This window comes from Stegostoma tigrinum, chromosome 15 (assembly GCF_030684315.1).
Source record: "Stegostoma tigrinum isolate sSteTig4 chromosome 15, sSteTig4.hap1, whole genome shotgun sequence".
NCBI classification, from domain to species: domain Eukaryota; kingdom Metazoa; phylum Chordata; class Chondrichthyes; order Orectolobiformes; family Stegostomatidae; genus Stegostoma; species Stegostoma tigrinum.
Window position 1 is genome coordinate 12991684 of NC_081368.1, and position 18159 is coordinate 13009842.

General features: G+C 45.9%; 1 protein-coding gene across 1 annotated transcript in view; it reads left to right on the forward strand.

Annotated features, from left to right (window-relative positions):
• si:zfos-2326c3.2 (mitogen-activated protein kinase kinase kinase kinase 4) overlaps positions 1-18159 on the forward strand; it is a 282941-nt gene that overhangs the window by 183861 nt on the left and 80921 nt on the right. The window contains exons 18-20 of the mRNA XM_059651336.1: positions 5775-5866; positions 7688-7836; positions 13554-13647. Coding sequence (XP_059507319.1) covers positions 5775-5866; positions 7688-7836; positions 13554-13647 — 335 coding nt within the window. The remainder of the gene's footprint in view (positions 1-5774; positions 5867-7687; positions 7837-13553; positions 13648-18159) is intronic.

The following is an 18159-nucleotide window of genomic DNA, read 5'->3' on the forward strand; positions in this document are numbered from 1 at the left end:
CAGCCCACTTGCTGCTCCAGGACTCACAGCCCACTCACTGCTCCAGGGCTGACAGCCCACTCACTGCTCCAGGGGTCATAGCCCACTCGCTGCTCCAGGACTCACAGCCCACTGACTGCTCCAGGACTCACAGCCCATTCACTGCTCCAGGACTCTCAGCCCACTCACTGCTCCATGGCTGACAGCCCACTCGCTGCTCCAGGACTCACAGCCCACTCGCTGCTCCAGGACTCACAGCCCACTCACTGCTCCAGGGGTCACAGCCCACTCGCTGCTCCAGGACTCACAGCCCACTCGCTGCTCCAGGACTCACAGCCCACTCGCTGCTCCAGGGCTCACAGCCCACTCGCTGCTCCAGGGCTCACAGCCCACTCGCTGCTCCAGGGCTCACAGCCCACTCGCTGCTCCAGGGCTCACAGCCCACTCGCTGCTCCAGGGCTCACAGCCCACTCACTGCTCCAGGACTCACAGCCCACTCACTGCTCCAGGGCTTGCAGCCCACAGTGTTCTAGGACTCACAGGGTGTGAATGCAGGCCCCAGAGCACAAAGCCACATTGCCCATGCTGGTTCCTCAGTGGGACTCAGCCCATTTGCTCCACAAGTCCACTCTCTAAGGGGTGTGGGGAAGGTGTGCAGAAAGGGAAGACCACAAGAGAAGAGAAAAAGAGAGAAGATAAATGAAAGGATTGGCAAGCAGTGGAGCTCCAACCAGAGATGTTATTTATGACTCTGATTAAGGCCATCTCAGTGGAGTTATCCAATTGGAGAGTCAACCTTGGGCTGGCAGGAAACGTGGGCACAGGTTTGGAAGGCAACTGAAGATTCAAGGAGTTTTGAGATCAAAGGGAGGTTGGAAGTGGAGCAGTAGTTTACCACAATAGGGAGATTAAGGTGGTTTTGTTTTAAAGAGTGGGTTAACCACAGTACTTTTGAGTGGGACAGTACCAGAGGAGAGTAAACTGTGGAAAGAGCAAAAAAGGATGGAGTGAGCACTTCAGTGGGATGAAGATAGATGGAGCCATAGATGGACAAGGTTTCAGTTAGAATTGTTTAAAAAATCTAGAGTAAGTTGTCAATTTAAAGTGAGGGAATGGATGAAACGTTGAGACAATTTCTGGAGTGAAATTGACATATATGATGGAATGGATTCAGTTCACACCATCAGGAAATGAATGTCCAGATTTGGAGGCAGAGGGCAACTGAGGTCAGGAGCTGTTTTGAAGACCACCAGACCCGTTGTTGGAGTTTTGAAATCAACAGCAGAGAGCTGAGGAGGTCTAGAGAGTCAGCTTTGGGTTGAGCATGTGGAACTGAGTCAGAGTCTGTGTAGTTGGAAATTCAGTCCAATGGATCTGGTACATCATGAATGGGGAACTGGGGGACAGTGCAAGAACAAAGATCAGTTATTCTCCGTTCAACAACCTCATGGTGTAGCCCTTGTGAGTTACAAACTGACCCCGTTCTGAAAGCACTGAACAAATCAAGCAAAGTAATTAACAAGAGGCCCTTCTGTACCTGTTTCTAATTACTGATGACTGAACTGTTGCTGAGGGCATGAATAAATAATAAACAATCTGCTACAGCCCTAACAAAATTTCCACCAATAGCGACTGCTTCGGTCAGAAAGCCAATGATACCATTGAAAGTTGCTTTGTTGTTGATTCAGTTGACCCATTGTTGGTTCTGAACAAGCTTCAAGAGCCTTGCTGTTTCCTTGTGAGCCTGTGCATTTCTGTGTGAGTTGTTCGACGAAAAGTACATTGTACTAAGGTAGTGTGAACTGCCGATGCTGGAGAATCTGAGATAACACGGTGTGAAGCTGGATGAACACAGCAGGCCAAGCAGCATCAGAGGAGCAGAAAAGCTTGACGTTTCTTCAGAAGGATCCAGACCCGAAACGTCAAGCTTTTCTGCTCCTCTGATGCTGCTTGGCCTGCTGTGTTCATCCAGCTTTACATTGTATTAATTTTCCTAAACTTTTGCAGACAGGAGCAAGGGCTTGGTCTTCTGTGCCTCCCAACGCAACCTCAGTTACACATGTCTGCGGTTTGAAAAAAGGTTTGTTCCCAATTTCTTGTAATCCGACAAAATATATCCATATTAAGAAGAAAAACCTGCCATGTACAATGACAGCACAATTTCTCTTTTAAACTTACCTTGAGTGCTGTTGTCATGGTCTGTTTAGCACCCCGTGACCTGTCACATATAAACAGCATTATAGCAGTATAGGGAACAATTTAATAAGAAAATTTTTAATCATATGCACTGCATTGTGCTATTGGAGAAAGAAAGTACACAAGCTGAACTGGGATTAACCCTGGTTGTTAAATAACCGTGTCGCATTTTGGTAATTTGGAATGTGAGTTTGCTAATTACAGCCTTGGGGACTACATCCAGCCTTCCCAAGAATGTGAGCTTGTTTGGTCCCTGTAAAATTATAAAAGCTATTAAACATAACAAGCAAAACCGCATTGAGTAAAATGAGATTATAATGGTGTTATTTGGGATATTTCCAACTGATCCTTTCTGTGGCAAATGCACAATGTGATTTCCCCCCTTGTTCACAATTGCTTTAGTTTTCACATCCCATTCCACTCCTTCACATCCCACTCTTCTTTGTAGCTGTTTTTTTCAAGAGGGTTCAGTACCCCAATTTATAAATATATACCTGTTCGAAAGAGAGAGAACTTGATTACCACTAATACTATGAAAAAATCAGCCATTTATAAAGAATTAGTTAGATTTGTGGAATGATTTAGAATTTTACAGCATGAAAATAAATCCTTCAACTCAGTTGGTCCACATTAGTTTACATGAAGCAATGCATGTGTCCACTGAATCTCACTCTATCAACATATCCTTTCATTTCTTTCTCACTTCAGCACCAGTTCCAACAAGAGAGAAACTAACCATTGCCCCTTGAAATTCAATGGGAGCATTACCACTGAATCCCCCACTATTAACTTTCTGGAGGTTACCATTAACCAGAAACTGGACTAGCCGTTTAAATGCTGTGACTATAAGGGCAGATCAGAGTCTAGGAATACTGCAGTGAAAAACTCACCTCCTGAATCCCCAAAGCCTAACAATTATCTGCAAGGCACAAGCCAGGAGTGTGGTGGAATGCTGCCCATTTACCAGGACGAGTGTGGCTCCAACAACTCTCAGGAAGCTTGACACCATCCAGGACAAAGCAGACCCTTGATGGCACCACATCCATTCATCACTAACACTGTGTATAACACCTACAAGTCAGTCATGGGCAAGAAACAAGAGGTAATGGTTGATTAATGTTTCTGCGAATAGAAACGTTTCCAGTTGTGTTTCACAGGCCTCAGTGTTGGGTCCCTTTCTGTTTGTGGTACATATTAATGTTTTAGACTGAACTGTGGGAGGTAGATGACACAACAGTTGGCCATGTGGCTGATAATGAAATGGATGTCTGTTGATGACAGGATGATTTAGTTGAACGGGTGGAAATGTAGCTACTGGGATTCTGAGTAGCGCATCATCATGCATTTGGGGAGACAAGAAAAGCAATGGAATATACATTAAATGGGACAGTAGTGAGAGGGGTAGGGGAAGTTACAGACCTTAGAGTACATGTCTACAGTTCTCAGAAGGCAGCAGGACCAGTAGATAAAGTGATAAAGAATGCATATAGGATGCTTTCCATCATCAGGCATTGAGTATAAAAACAGCAGTGGGATGCTAGAACAATATAAGATGCTGGTCAGTTGGCCACAGCTAGATTTTGGAGTACAGTTCAGTTACCAAATCACAGCAAGGCCATAACTACTGTGAAAAGATTACAAGAGCTTGAAGATCGCAGCTCTGAGGAAAGATTGGTTAGTGTAACTCAATTGCTTTAGGTAACTCAATCAAGATGTACAACATAATGAGCGGCTCAGTTGGAGTGGACGGAGAAGACCTGTACAGGGGTCTGTGCCCCTGACTATGCAGAGATCTATTACCTTGGGATTTAAGGTGGTTGGTAGAAAGATTAGAGGGACAGGAAAAAATCCATTTCACATAGAGGATGGTGGGCATCTGGAATTTGCTGCTGAGTTTGACGGTGAAAGCAAAAAGCCTCAGTGCAATTAAAAAGTTGACTGGATCTTCACCTAATGTTCTGTAAGGCTAAGGATTTCCATTTTTGTTTTTGCCCTTTTACTCAGGAGTAACAAGGACATTTTTTTTTCAATTGTGACCTTCATAATACACTAACTCTTGAATGCAGGCTGGTAAAAAGCGTTTAGACCCACTAATCCACTCCAATCGAGTTGAAACGGTTGGTTTGAACTCTTGTCATTGTTTCTCCCTTTGAGGAATACATACTGATAGTGTCTAACTTTTGGAACATAATCCAAAGAGAGTGTGGATTGTCGTTGAGCTGGCGTCATCAGCCCCTTGTTATCTTTCTAGTCACAAGAGGTCACAGTCCAGCCAGGTTGAAGTTTCTTTGACACTGTAAGCATTACATTCCACTGCTCTCTCTCTCGCTCCCTATACCCACACACATATAATACACACACATATCTTATATATATATATATATATATATCCTTTTCCCTCTTTCTCTCTCTTACTGTCTCTGGACAGCCAGTTAATTGACATCTGCAACCACTTTTGGCTATATCAGCTCTCTTTTAAGAAAAAACATATTGTGGAATTACAAGTTAAAAATGTCCACATTACTTTAGAATTCTGACGATCATTAGAACAATGTGGCACTTTTTCAATGCCTTCTGGAAATCTAAATCCTTTTACAGTCTATATTTAGCCTGCTTCATACTTGTGCTCACAACTTGTTGTTAGTCATACACCCGCCTTTCCTGCTTCATATTACTCTCTATCTCTCTCAGCAATCTCAGAGCTCTGGCTTCACTTGCCCTAACTTTGCTCCTGCTGAGGAAAAACCTGACTGTTCCCAATCTATGTAGGAACAGGTAGCCGCAGATGCTGGAATCTGTACTGATGACAACAAACACTGGAGATCAGTGTGTCAAGCAGCGTCCATAGAGAGAGAGCGAGCTAACGTTTGAAGTCTAGATGACAGAGCTGAAGTGTGGAGGGGGCAGCATTTGTGCTATAGTTGGGTGTTAGTTAGAGTGCCAGAGGAGGAAGGATGTTGATAGTCCTCACTTAATCTAAACCATCTGTAGAGCACTGCAATCTGTAGAGCATGATGGCCTCTGTTTTAACAAAAATATGATGTTTTCTCAAGGAAATTATTACTGATATTAACTTAATTATTTGAACAGGCTGTAGTAATGCCACAGAGGCTGGTATTCCATCACCAAGTCACCCTTTATTTACACATGCCTAACACTTGACTGTGACCCAGCTCCCTCAGATCCAGCTCGCAGAGTGCCCAGGATGGCTGACATTCTTGTCAGCCAGGGCTCCCAATCAGGGAACTCGTATTAATATGAGGTCCATACAACTGACCTCCTTATAATCACTACACAAATGCATGGAGCATATTTGAATGTATTATGTTTGTCAACCCCAAACGTCTAGGAACTAGATTTGAATGCAGTAAGAATTGTCTGAAGAAGGGTCCCGGCCTGAAATGTCAGCTTCCCTGCTCCTCTGATGCTGCTTGGCCTGCTGTGTTCATCCAGCTTCACACCTTGTTGTCTAATGCTTGCAGCACTGTTTCCGCTGTTGACCTAAATACTGTGACTGGTCTTGACAGCCTCACTATGATAGAATTGCCTAAACTCCACAGAGATTGCTGTGTTTGATTCCCATTCTTCTTTACTTACAGCACCTTTATCCAGCTCCTCCAGCCAAAGCGACAAGCAACTAAGCAGACGACGTGAAGAGAAACGGAGCTTGCCAATATCGAGGAATTACTCTGTGAGTCACCGCATGCAGACACTGAACACAGAAATCTACCTCTGTTCTTGCCAGTCATTGATCTTTGTTCGAACTACAATAGCATGTATTTTTCCAATCATCAATATCATGAAGTTTGTCAATATTCTATGGATTATATATCTTTTCTCTCTAACATGGTCATGTTGACAGTGAAAGAATTGCAAACCCCTTAAAACTTGCTCAAACATTCAATTATATCACGACTGATTTGCACCCTAGCTCAATCTAACTGCCTTTGTTTTCCACATCCCCATAATCTTTAATCACAACCCTCTCCACAAAAAAAAATGCTTTTTCAGTCTTGCAGGGTTTAATCACCCCTGCCCTCAACAGATATTAGGGGAATATTATCCTTTATGTGAAACGCAGCTTTTTGTTTGATATTTTCATTCATAACTGACTCAGCCCTTCTTGTACCAGATTCAATCACGAGCAAGAATATTTTCACTACATTGCACATTATCACTTTAAAGACTCAGTCAGTCATCCCCCAAACCTCTACTCAATGGACGAAGCCAAGTGTATCCAAGTTGTCTTTATAACCTGAGCCATTTAATCTCTGCAGTTGCTCTAGTCAAACTGCTCAGCACCCATCGAAATGAAATGGAATTTTATGTTGGAGGCTACTCAGAAAATCTGTCAGCTCAAGCCACCTTCCTCAGGAAAAAATGGCTCCAAAGGCAAAGAGTCCAATCCAGGGTTTCGGGTATGCGCTGAAATAGAGCCCTGCACCTCCTGAAACGTTCTGAAAGCGACAACAAGAGCTACCAATACCAAGGGTGGCCAAGATTACCTGCCAAGGTTAGAGGCCAGCTTTGGTTCACTGGGTTGTTGTCCTTGTTGTTTTATTTCATATTACATCCTGTATTCCTTACCCCTCACCCACAACCCACTCTCCATGACACGTCAATGCTGTCCTACACCAATCCATTCTCTTCCGTTACCAAAGGCCTTTATACCCTTCATGTCAAGTCACAGCTCTTCCCACGGCAATTCAATCAGTATACACCTGAAGCCTAGCCAATAAATCCAATGCAACAATGCCATTTGCAGAAAAGTTTAAAAAAATTTACCAGGCATTAAAGTATCAAAAGCTGACACTACGAGTAATTTATACTCATTGAATAATCATTGAGTCAAAGGCAAAATGGTTCTCAGTGAAAAATCTATCAATCAAGCAATGTTTTCTCTTTTATGCATCTGTTTTTACAGGCTGATGGAGGTTTGTGATTTGGAGGTTTTCAGCCAAGCCCCAAAATATATATTTTCCCTTTGTTTATTCAAGATTAGCAGATTGTAGACAAGTGTAGCCATGGGACATGAGGTTTGGAGGGATGTTGGATCGACAAAGGCCTGTGATAGGGTGGAAGGCACAGGTGATTAAATGGCAAAAAGGATGATGGTGCACGGCAAAAAGAGATGGTAATAAGGCCAATAAAGGAGTAAAATGGAGACACCCACAGCTGGTATAAATGGTTAAAACAGAGCTGGGAAGAGAAAGGATTGGAAACACTGGCAATGTGGAGATTCCCATAGCAAGATGACATAGCAGAAGAAAAGCTGATCAATACCAGAGATATGGGAGTACCCACTGACTGCGAGTTATCAGTGAGGAGACATAGTTAAGTGGGATAGAAACTAGCTTTGAAGACATTTGGATTTCCAAGCGGATGAAGGTGAGAGAGATCTACCAACTATACAGCCGAAATCTATATTAATTCCATCTGGCAGTTCTTCCAGCACTGAGTTAATAAGGCCTTTTCAATTGCGAGCTAAAGTGATGTGTTTCTGAATTAATAGGAGGGGATTACACCAGCCAAAGGGAAGACTGGCAGTGGCCCTTTTGGAAAGGCAACAGAATATTCCTCATCGAGTGATGAAATTGGTAGTACTGATGAAGACGATGACCTGAACTCTAACAGCGCAGCACCTCTCCCAGTCAGATCCAGGTATGCCACCATCATTGGCTTTGGGTCCAAAAGTTAAGGGTTTAAGCTGAATTCCAGGCCCTGAGTGTATATGTGGGTTGTGTCTGCAGTTCAAAACCTATCTAGTGCTGCGGTATCCTACCCAAAGGAAAAACCTTGCAGGGACGTGGAGGATGGCCAAGGGGAGAGAGTCGAGTCATCTTTCAAATGAGCTGGTGCAGGAAGACCGGACTGAAAGTTCTCTTCCTGTGCTGTCTGGTTCTATAGTCCACCTTATTATCATTGATGAGTGAGTCCAGCCCCTCATAAAGCAGGGTATTCTCAGGAAAATTGTTGTCCCCTTACAGTACAACAATGAAAGTTGTTTAACTGAACACAGACTAGGAATTGATATTGAGCTTAATCAAACCAAGCCCACAGACGAAATCCATTTGGTAAAATTTCACCACATAAAAGTGAAGATGCACAGTTTGTATCTACAGATACCGTACTCACACTCTAACTGTGAATTCAGCGTAAACCTTGTCAGCAAATCATTTGGGAGGAGATAGAGACACACTGAGCTTAAACCATGCCACTGGGAGGAGGCCTTTTTTCTTTATTCATTCATGGGATGAGGGTGTCACTGACCAGGCAGCATTTATTGCCCATCCCTAATTGCCCAGAGGGCAGTTATGAGTCAACCACATTGCTGTGGTTCTGGAGTCACTTGTAGGCCAGACCAGGTAAGGATGGCAGTTTCCTTCCCTAAAGGACATTAGTGAACCAGATGGGTTTTTCCAACAATCCCCACAATGGATTCATGGACATCATTAGATTGTTAATTCCAGATATTTACTGAATTCAAATTCCACCATCTGCCGTGGCAGGTTTCGAACCCAGGTCCTCAGAACATTAGGAGATAGTAGAAATTGCCGAAGATGGAGTCTGAGATAACAAGGTGTGGAGCTGGATGAACACAGTAGGGCAGGCAGCATCAGAGGAGCAGGAAAGCTGACCTTTCAGGTCTGAACCCTTCTTCAGAAATGGGGAAGGGTAAGGGGACCCTGAAATAAATAGAGAGGCAGAGAGCTGATGATAGAAGGTGGACAGACGAGCAGATAGATGGAGGGAAGATGGACAGGTCAAAGCGGCGGGGATGAAGCCAGTACAGGTGAGTGTACGTCCGGAGTTTGGATAGGGGTTGGCCTGTGAGGAGGGAGGGGCAGATAGGTGGGTGGGAAGATGGTCAGGTCAAGGAGGCAGGGACGAGAGGGACTGGTCTTGCAATGCGGTCGAGGGTGGGGAGAGCTTGTTTTCCCCAGAACGTTCTCTGGGTCTCTAGATTGACAGTCCAGCAATAATACCAATAGGCAGTGGGGCGGCAATGGCCAACTGGTATTTATTTATTGAACTCAAATTCCACCATCTGCTGTGGCAGGGTTCAAACCCACACCCCCAGAATATTATCTGGGTCTCTGGATTAGCAGTCCAGCAATAATGCCACAAGGCAGTGGAGAGGCGATGGCCCAGTGGTATTATTGCTGGACTGTTAATCCAGAGATCCAGATGACATTCTGGGGACCTGAGTTTGAATCCTGCCATGGCACATGGTGGAAGTTGAAATCGATCAATACCTAAAATTAAGAGTCGCGTGTTGACTATGAATCCATTGTTGATTGTTGGAAAATCTGGTTCACTAATGTCCTTTAGAGAAGGAAACTTCCATCCTTACCTGGTCTAGCCTAAATATGACCCCAGACCTGCAGCAAGGACTCTTAACTGCCCTCTGGGCAATAAATGCTGCCCTGCCAGTGGTGCCCTCATCCCATAAATGAATGAAAAAAACTCAGAAAACCATAGAACTGTATTATGCCAAATCTCGAGCTGATACCCATTGGCACATTAGCAGTCCTGAAAGCAAGTGTGAAATGTAATTGAACTGCAGATGCTGGAGAATCCAAGATTACAAAGTGTGGAGCTGGATGAACACAGCAGGCCAAGCAGCATCTCAGGAGCACAAAAGCTGACGTTTCGGGCCTAGACCCTTCATCAGAGAGGGGGATGGGGAGAGGGAACTGGAATAAATAGGGAGAGAGGGGGAGGCGGACTGAAGATGGACAGAGAACAAGATAGGTGGAGAGGAGAGTGTAGGTGAGGAGGTAGGGAGGAGATAGGTCAGTCCAGGGAAGATGGACAGGTCAAGGAGGCAGGATGAGGTGGTAGGTAGAAAATGGAGGTGCGGCTTGAGGTGGGAGGAAGGGATGGGTGAGAGGAAGAACAGGTTAGGGAAGCAGGGACAGGCTGGGCTGGTTTAGGGATGCAGTGGGGGGAAGGGGAGATTTTGAAACTGGTGAAGTCCACATTGATACCATTGGGCTGCAGGGTTCCCTAGCGGAATATGAGTTGCTATTCCTGCAACCTTCGGGTGGCACTGCAGGAGGCCCATGATGGACATATCGTCTGAGGAATGGGAGGAGGAGTTGAAATGGTTCACGACTGGGAGGTGCAGTTGTTTATTGCGAACCGAGCGGAGGTGTTCTGCAAAGCGGTCCCCAAGCCTCCGTTTGGTTTCCCCCATGTACAGGAAGCCACACCAGGGGCAATGGATACAATATACCACATTGGCAGATGTGTAGGTGAACATCTGCTTGACATGGAAAGTCATCTTGGGGCCTGGGATGGAGGTGAGGGAGGAGGTGTGGGGGCAAGTGTAGCACTTCCTGCGGTTGCAGGGGAAGGTGCCAGGTGTGGTGGGGTTGGAGGGGAGTGTGGAGCGGACAAGGGAGTCGTGGAGAGAGTGGTCACTCCGGAAGGCAGACAAGGGTGGGGATGGAAAAATGTCTTGGGTGGTGGGGTCGGATTGTAGATGGCGGAAGTGTCGAAGGATGATACGTTGTATCCGGAGGTTGGTGGGGTGATATGTGAGAACGAGGGGGATCCTCTGTGGCGGGGGCGGGGTGTGAGGGATGTGTTGCGGGAAATGCAGGAGACGCAGTCAAGGGCGTTCTCGACCACTGTGGGAGGAAAGTTGTAGTCCTTGAAGAACGTGGACATCTGGGATGTGCGGGAGTGGAATGCCTCATCCTGGGAGCAGATGCGGTGGAGGTGGAGGAATTGGGAATAGGAGATGGAATTTTTGCAGGACGGTGGGTGGGAGGAGGTGTATTCTAGGAGGCGGTGGGAGTCATTGGGCTTGAAATGGACATCAGTTTCTAGCTGGTTACCTGAGATGGAGACTGAGAGGTCCAGGAAAGTGAGGGATGTGTTGGAGATGGCCCAGGTGAACTTGAGGTTGGGATGGAAGGTGTGGTAAAGTGGATGAACTGTTCGAGCTCCTCTAGGGAGCAAGAGGCGGTGCCGATACAGTCATCAATGTAACGGAGGAAGACGTGGGGTTTGGGGCCTGTTTAGGTGCGGAAGAGGGACTGTTCCACGTAACCTACAAAGAGTCAGGCATAGCTTGGGCCCATGCGGGTACCCATGGCCCCCCGCTTAGTCTGTAGGAAGTGGGAGGAATTGAAAAAGAAGTTGTTGAGGGTGAGAACGAGTTCGGCTAGGAGGATGAGGGTATCGGTGGAGGGGGATTGGTTCCACTTTGCAGAACACCTCCGCTCGGTTCGCAACAAACAACTGCACCTCCCAGTCGCGAACCATTTCAACTCCCCCTCCCATTCCTCAGACGACACGTCCATCATGGGCCTCCTGTAGTGCCACAATGATGCCACCCAAAGGTTGCAGGAACAGCAACTCATATTCTGCTTGGGAAACCTGCAGCCCAATGGTATCAATGTGGACTTCACAAGCTTCAAAATCTCCCCTTCCCCCACTGCATCCCAAAACCAGCCCAGTTCTTCCCCTCCCCCCACTGCATCACACAACCAGCCCAGCCTGTCTCTGCTTCCCTCACCTGTACCTCCTCACACCCATCCCTTCCTCCCACCTCAAGCCGCAGCTCCATTTCCCACCGACTACCTCATCCCGCCTCCTTGACCTGCCCATCTTCCCTGGACTGACCTATCCCCTCCCTACCTCCCCACCTATACTCTCCTCTCCACCTATCTTGTTTTCTGCCCATCTTCGGTTTGCCTCCCCCTCTCTCCCTATTTATTCCAGTTCCCTCTCCTCATCCCCCTCTCTGATGAAGGGTCTAGGCCCGAAACGTCAGCTTTTGTGCTCCTGAGATGCTGCTTGGCTTGCTGTGTTCATCCAGGTCCACACTTTGTTATCTGTGAAATGTAATTTGAGCTTTAGTAGACCCTGCATGGCTACGCAACAGAAAAAAATGCTATCTGAGTTTTAGTGTTGTCCTATTTGTCAGATCCTGCAGTTTATGACTATTAGTTTGAACTATGGTCACCTTTAGTGAGGAAAAAAAATTACAGTTCCCATTAGATTTAATTTCACATCAGATTAAATTATTTCCCCCCACTAAGTAAGTTTAATGAGGTGCATCAAAAAACATTTTTCCTCAGCTGCCTTTTTTTTAAAACTTATACTTCCAAGTAAATGCTTAACAAGTCCCTTCTGCTTGCAGATTTGATGAATCCCCGTGGAGACACAATGTTCACTTTAAGGTCCAATTTTATGAAACCAAAATAAAACCTGTGAATTTTAATCTTTTCCCCAGTCAAGCACATAACTACGCTGCCTGAGAAATCACTTTCTCGATTAACTGTTCCTGAACTGTACTGCGCACCAGTTTGCTGGGGTTGGCATGAATGAGAAGATTGCTGGGTGGCACGGAGGCTCAGTGGTTAGCACTGCTACCTCACAGTGACAGGGATCCAGGTTCAATTCCAGCCTTGTGTGACTGCCTGTTTTGAGTTTGCATGTCCTCCTTGTGTCATTGTGGGTTTTCTCCCACAGCCCAAAGCTGTAGTATGCAGGTTAGGAGGATTAGCCGTGGTAAATATGGGGTTGGGGGGATCTATCTGGATGGAATGCTTTTCTGTGGGTCATTTGCAGTCAAAATAGGCTTAATGGCCTCTTTCTGTGCTGTCGAGGTTCTATGTTGTCTGTTCAGCATTTTCTTCAAAATACTTTTAACAATGATCTCCAGATGTTGATGTCAATGTTATTTGGCACTTGTGTTTTGTAAGTTGAGAGGTACTTTCTGTCTGGAAAACCGTAACACTAGATTCTAAGAAAATGTTTAGGAAGAGATTGGCGATTCTAGTTGGTCATACTCGGAGTAAAACGTGTGGTGGAATCAATTTGGACATAAAATGGATTGGGTGTATGCTCAAATTGCAAATATTTATGGGTTGAAATAAAAGAACAAAGGTGTGGGAGTAATTTGATCGTCTCCAATAGGCTAAATGGCCTCCATTTCCAGAGTACGTATGACACTGTGTTTTCCATACAGAAGAGAGCCATTTCAGCAATTAAGTCTGGGTCAGCTTCTTCGCCTCATGCTGTGCCTATTGCCCTCTTTCACATCCTACTTCAAAAGGTTTACCCAGTCTTCCCTGAGAAAAATACACTGGTCTGTGTAACTCACCAAGACCTTCTGTGATCCGACAGCTGTCAAAGCAAGAAACCAATGAACCTTTCAGTTAGTTCCGCTCCAGGTAAAAGGTTCCAACAGAAACTTGCAAACTGTCTGTTCTATGACTAGATCCATTGCACTTTGACCTTGCAGAGGGAGCAAGTAACAAGTGATTGTCATTGCTATCTTTCTGATGGTGACCAGCATTGAGAAACTGCAGCTTCCTGCAGCTTATTTAAAGATAGATTCATTTTCCTTTCTTCCACAGGCAACCAGCCAAGCTCAGTCGTGGACAGACGAAATGCACAAGTATAGCAGATGGCATTGAGTTGCAGCCTCAAAGCACTTTGAATGAAGAAAAGGTATTATCTTGTCTCACAGAATCACAGAAATCTTACGGCCATTCGGCCCAGTGTCTCCTTATGGCACCAGGCGGGTTGAGAGAAAGGAAAGCAACTCACTGGCAAAACCTCCTTGAAATGGCTTGGCTGATCAGACGAAAACACAAAATGCAATGACACTGTGACCACAGGGTGGCAGTGTGAGTGAGGAAGGCTGACAAAACTTAATAACCAAAGTGGTTCTACTTCCTTCTTTCCAGACTTTTTTTTTCACACACATATGCTTAATATTTCTGGGTAATCCATATTCATGCAGGTTAAGCGTGTCGGTGCCATAGGTGCACTGCTTCTCCATTTTATCACATCTTCAAGGATCCATACAGATCCTTCCAGCACCGAGGTAGTGCCTTCCAACCCCTCACCCTCTACTGGCCAGAAGCACAAGGGTAGCAGGCACATAGGAAGGCCACCATCTGCAAGCTCCCTTCCAAACCACAAACCCTCCTGATTTGGAAATATACCAACGCTCTTTCCCTGTCACTGGGCCAAAATGTTGGAATTCCCTTCCTAACAGCATTGTGAGTCCACACTCAAAGTCTGCAGTGGTTCAAGGAGGCAGCTCACCACTGCCTCCTGCAGGGCAATTTGAGCTGAGCAGTAAATGTTAGCCAACTAGCTCGTATCCTATGAATGAATATTCGAAATAAACAGCAAACAGCACCACGTTTGCTCAACATAGTGTTGCCAACCTTCCAGAGTTGCTCTAAGCCTTCAGGACTTGAAGATTATCCTCCTGGACACAGTTTCAAGCAAACCCAGAAAATAAATTATTGTTTTCTTTTCTTTGTCCTTCATTTAGTTCTCTCCCTGCTGCTGCAAGTCCTTTGGTTATTTTTTCTACTCTCAGTACGGAGGGTACTTTTGGACAGGTCTTAATTGGGAATTTGAAGTATTTCAGAATGGGTGGATGTGCAAGTTGGCCTCAGCCTTGTTCTGTTGTTCTGCAGCCGAACTTTTAATTGAAATAAACCGATTCATTTTTCAACTGAATCATCCTTACACTGTACTCTGCTTCCAATCTGCTTCAGGCCCATTGAAAAACAGTTTAAAATAGTGCACACTCAGCAACCCACATCTGTATTTACCAAATGACTCTCCTCAATTGGTTAAAGACATAGATTGCCAAATCTATGGGGAAAATGCCAGAATTTTAGTTCGGACACATTTAGAGTATTGTACTCAGTTCTAGTTGCCGCATTCCAGGAAGGATGTGGAGACTTTGGAAAGGGTTCAGAAGAGATTTACCAAAATTCTGCCTGGAATAAAGGATATGTGCTATAAGGAGAGGCTAGAAAATCTCAGGTTGTTTTCTCTGGAGTGGCAAAGGCTGAGGGGAGACTTGATAGAAGTCAATAATATTATGAGATGCATAGATAGGGGTGATGGTCACAATCTTTTTTCCCAGAGTTGAAATGTCTAATACTAGGGGGCACGAACTTAAGTTGAGAGGGGGAAAGTTCAAAGGAGATGTAAAATTTTTTTACATAAGTAGTGGTAGGAGTCTGGAATATATTGCTAGGGATGATGGTGGAGGCAGATACAATAAGAGCATATAAGGGACTTTTAGATAAGCGCATGAATATGCAAGGAGTGGAGGGAAATGGACCAAGGGCAGGCAAAAGACATTAGTTTAATTTGGTGTCATGTTTGGAACAACATAATGGGACAAAGGGCCCATTCCTGCGCTGTACAGTTCTATGTTCTAATGGTGCTGTCACTGGACTATTCATTTGGACTAATGCTAATAAATCCAAAAACACAGCACTGGGAATCAAAAATAAGGACCATGTCTTTATATATTTTATGTATTTTCAATTGAGGACTGAAATAGCAACAGTACTGTTTTAAAACCTAGAATTAGTAGGGGATTGTGTATGTTTTAAAGTAAGCAGCATGACATTCGTTTTTGTTGCTAAGTGCAGCTGTCATTGAAATGTAGTTTGTGGACAAGCTGGAGCTGAAGGGATATGTACAAATGGAGCTTTGGCCAGCAACAAGTAGCTGATTAGCCTGTTGATTAGTGGTTTGTTATAGATGACAAAGACCTTCTGCCTGCCAATGGCTATTGAAATAGTTCCACAGAGGTTGGTATCCCGTCCTTGAGTCATCCTGTATTCACATGGATAGTACTTGATACTGGTCCAGCTTCCTCAGAGCCGGCCCTCAGAGTAAACAGAACCTCTGACGCTCCTGCTTATATCTGTCAGCCAAGGCTTCCTGATTACACCAGGTTAGCAGCCCCAATCGGAGAGCTCATATTCTACAAGGTCCACCTGGCTGGCCTCAGTACGATTACTGCAGCTATGTGATTGGTACGAAACCAGAAATTGCTGGAGAAACTTGGCAGGACTGGCAGAATCTGTGGAGAGAGAAACAGAGTTAATACCTAAAGTCCAGACCCCCTTTTTCTGAATGGATAGCAAATAGGAAAAGATGGCATTTGTGTTGATTACAGTGGGAAAGACGTGAATGGATAGATGGCAATGGAGTTAGAGAAAGGAAGAAAGAAGGAAAAGTTTTGGCAGATCAAGGGATTGATAGTGAGTTGGGAAAGAAAAGACCCAAGATAGGTGATAATGGGGACGATGAGTAGTTGAAAATAGGTTGGCTGTACTAAAAGCAACCATTGTTATGACAGGACCTGGGATGTAGTGGTGGGTAGTAGGAAGATGGTGTTCACAATCTAAAACTGCTAAGCTCAATATTGGGGCATGAAGGCTGCAGGGACCCCAAGCAGAAAATGAGGTGTTGTTCTTCCAACTTGAGCTGAGTTTTGCTGGAGCACTGCAGCAAGCCTGAGATGGTGATGTTGGCCAGGGACATGACAATGAGAAATTTCGAGTCATTTTTGCAGACAGAACATAAGTTTCATTCAAAGTGTTTTCCCAGCCTGCATTTCATCTCCCCAGTGTAGAAGAGGCCTCATTGTGAGCAGCGAATGCAGATTGAGGGAAGTGTCGGTAAATCATTGCTTTGCCTGGAAGGTACGTCTGGGGCCTGAGATAGTGAGGAGGAAGCAAGAAAATGGGAAGGTGCTGCATCTTTTGGAAAGTGTAATGGGGGGTGGAGGGTGTTAGTCTTGAGGGAAGAATGGACCAGGGTGTCCCAGAGGGAATGGTCTCTGTGGAAGGCCAGCAAGAGAGTGGAGGAGAGATAACAAAGTGTGGAGCTGAATGAACACAGCACCTTAGGAGTACATAGAGCATAGAACAATACAGCACAGAACAGGCCCTTCTGCCCTCGATGTTGCGCCGACCTGTGAACCAAAAGCTGACATTTCAGGCCTAGACCCTTCATCAGAAAAGGGGGATGGGGAGAGGATTCTGAAATAAATAGGGAGAGAGGGGGAGGTGGACCAAAGATGGATAGAGGAGAAGATAGATGGAGAGGAGAGTATGGGTGGGGAGGTAGGGAGGGGTATAGGTCAGTACGGGGAGGATGGACAGGTCAAGGGGGCGAGATTAAGTTAGCAGGTAGGAAATGAAGGTGCAGCTAGAGGTGGGAGGAGGGGATAGGTGAGAGGAAGAACAGGTTAGGGAGGCAGGGACGAGCTGGGCTGGTTTTGGGATACAGTGGGGGGAGGGGAGATTTTGAAACTGGTGAGATCCACATTGATACCATTGGGCTGCAGGGTTCCCAAGAGGAATATGAGTTGCTGTTCCTGCAACCTTTGGGTGGCATCATTATGGCACTGCAGGAGGCCCAGGGTGGACATGTCGTCTAAGGAATGGGAGGGGGAGTTGAAATGGTTCATGACTGGGAGGTGCAGTTGTTTATTGCGAACTGAGCGGAGGTGTTCTGCAAAGCGGTTCCCAAGCCTCCGCTTGGTTTCCCCAATGTAGAGGAAGCCGCACCAGATACAATGGATGCAGTATACCACATTGGCGGATGTGCAGGTGAACATCTGCTTGATGTGGAAAGTCATCTTGGGGCCTGGGATGGGGGTGAGGGAGGAGGTGTGGGGGCAAGTGTAGCATTTCCTGCGGTTGCAGGGGAAGGCACCGGGTGAGGTGGGGTTGGAGGGGAGTGGGGAGCGGAGAAGGGAGTCGCGGAGACAGTTGTCTCTCCGGAAAGCAGACAAGGGTGGGGATGGAAAAATGTCTTTCGTGGTGGGGTCGGATTGTAGATGCGGAAGTGTCGGAGGATGATGCGTTGTATCCAGAGGTTGGTGGGGTGGTATGTGAGGACAAGGGGGATTCTCTTTTGACGGTTATTGCAGGGGCGGGGTGTGAGGGATGAGTTGCGGGAAATGTGGGAGATACGGTCCAGGGCGTTCTCGACCACCACGGAGTCCCCTCCCCCCACTGCATCCCAAAACCAGCCCAGCTCGTCCCAGCCTGCCTAACCTGTTCTTCCTCTCACCTATCCACAACTCCCACCTCTAGCCGCACCTCCATTTCCTACCTATTAACCTCATCCTGCCTCCTTGACCTGTCTGTCCTCCCCAGACTGACCTATCCCCTCTCTACCTCC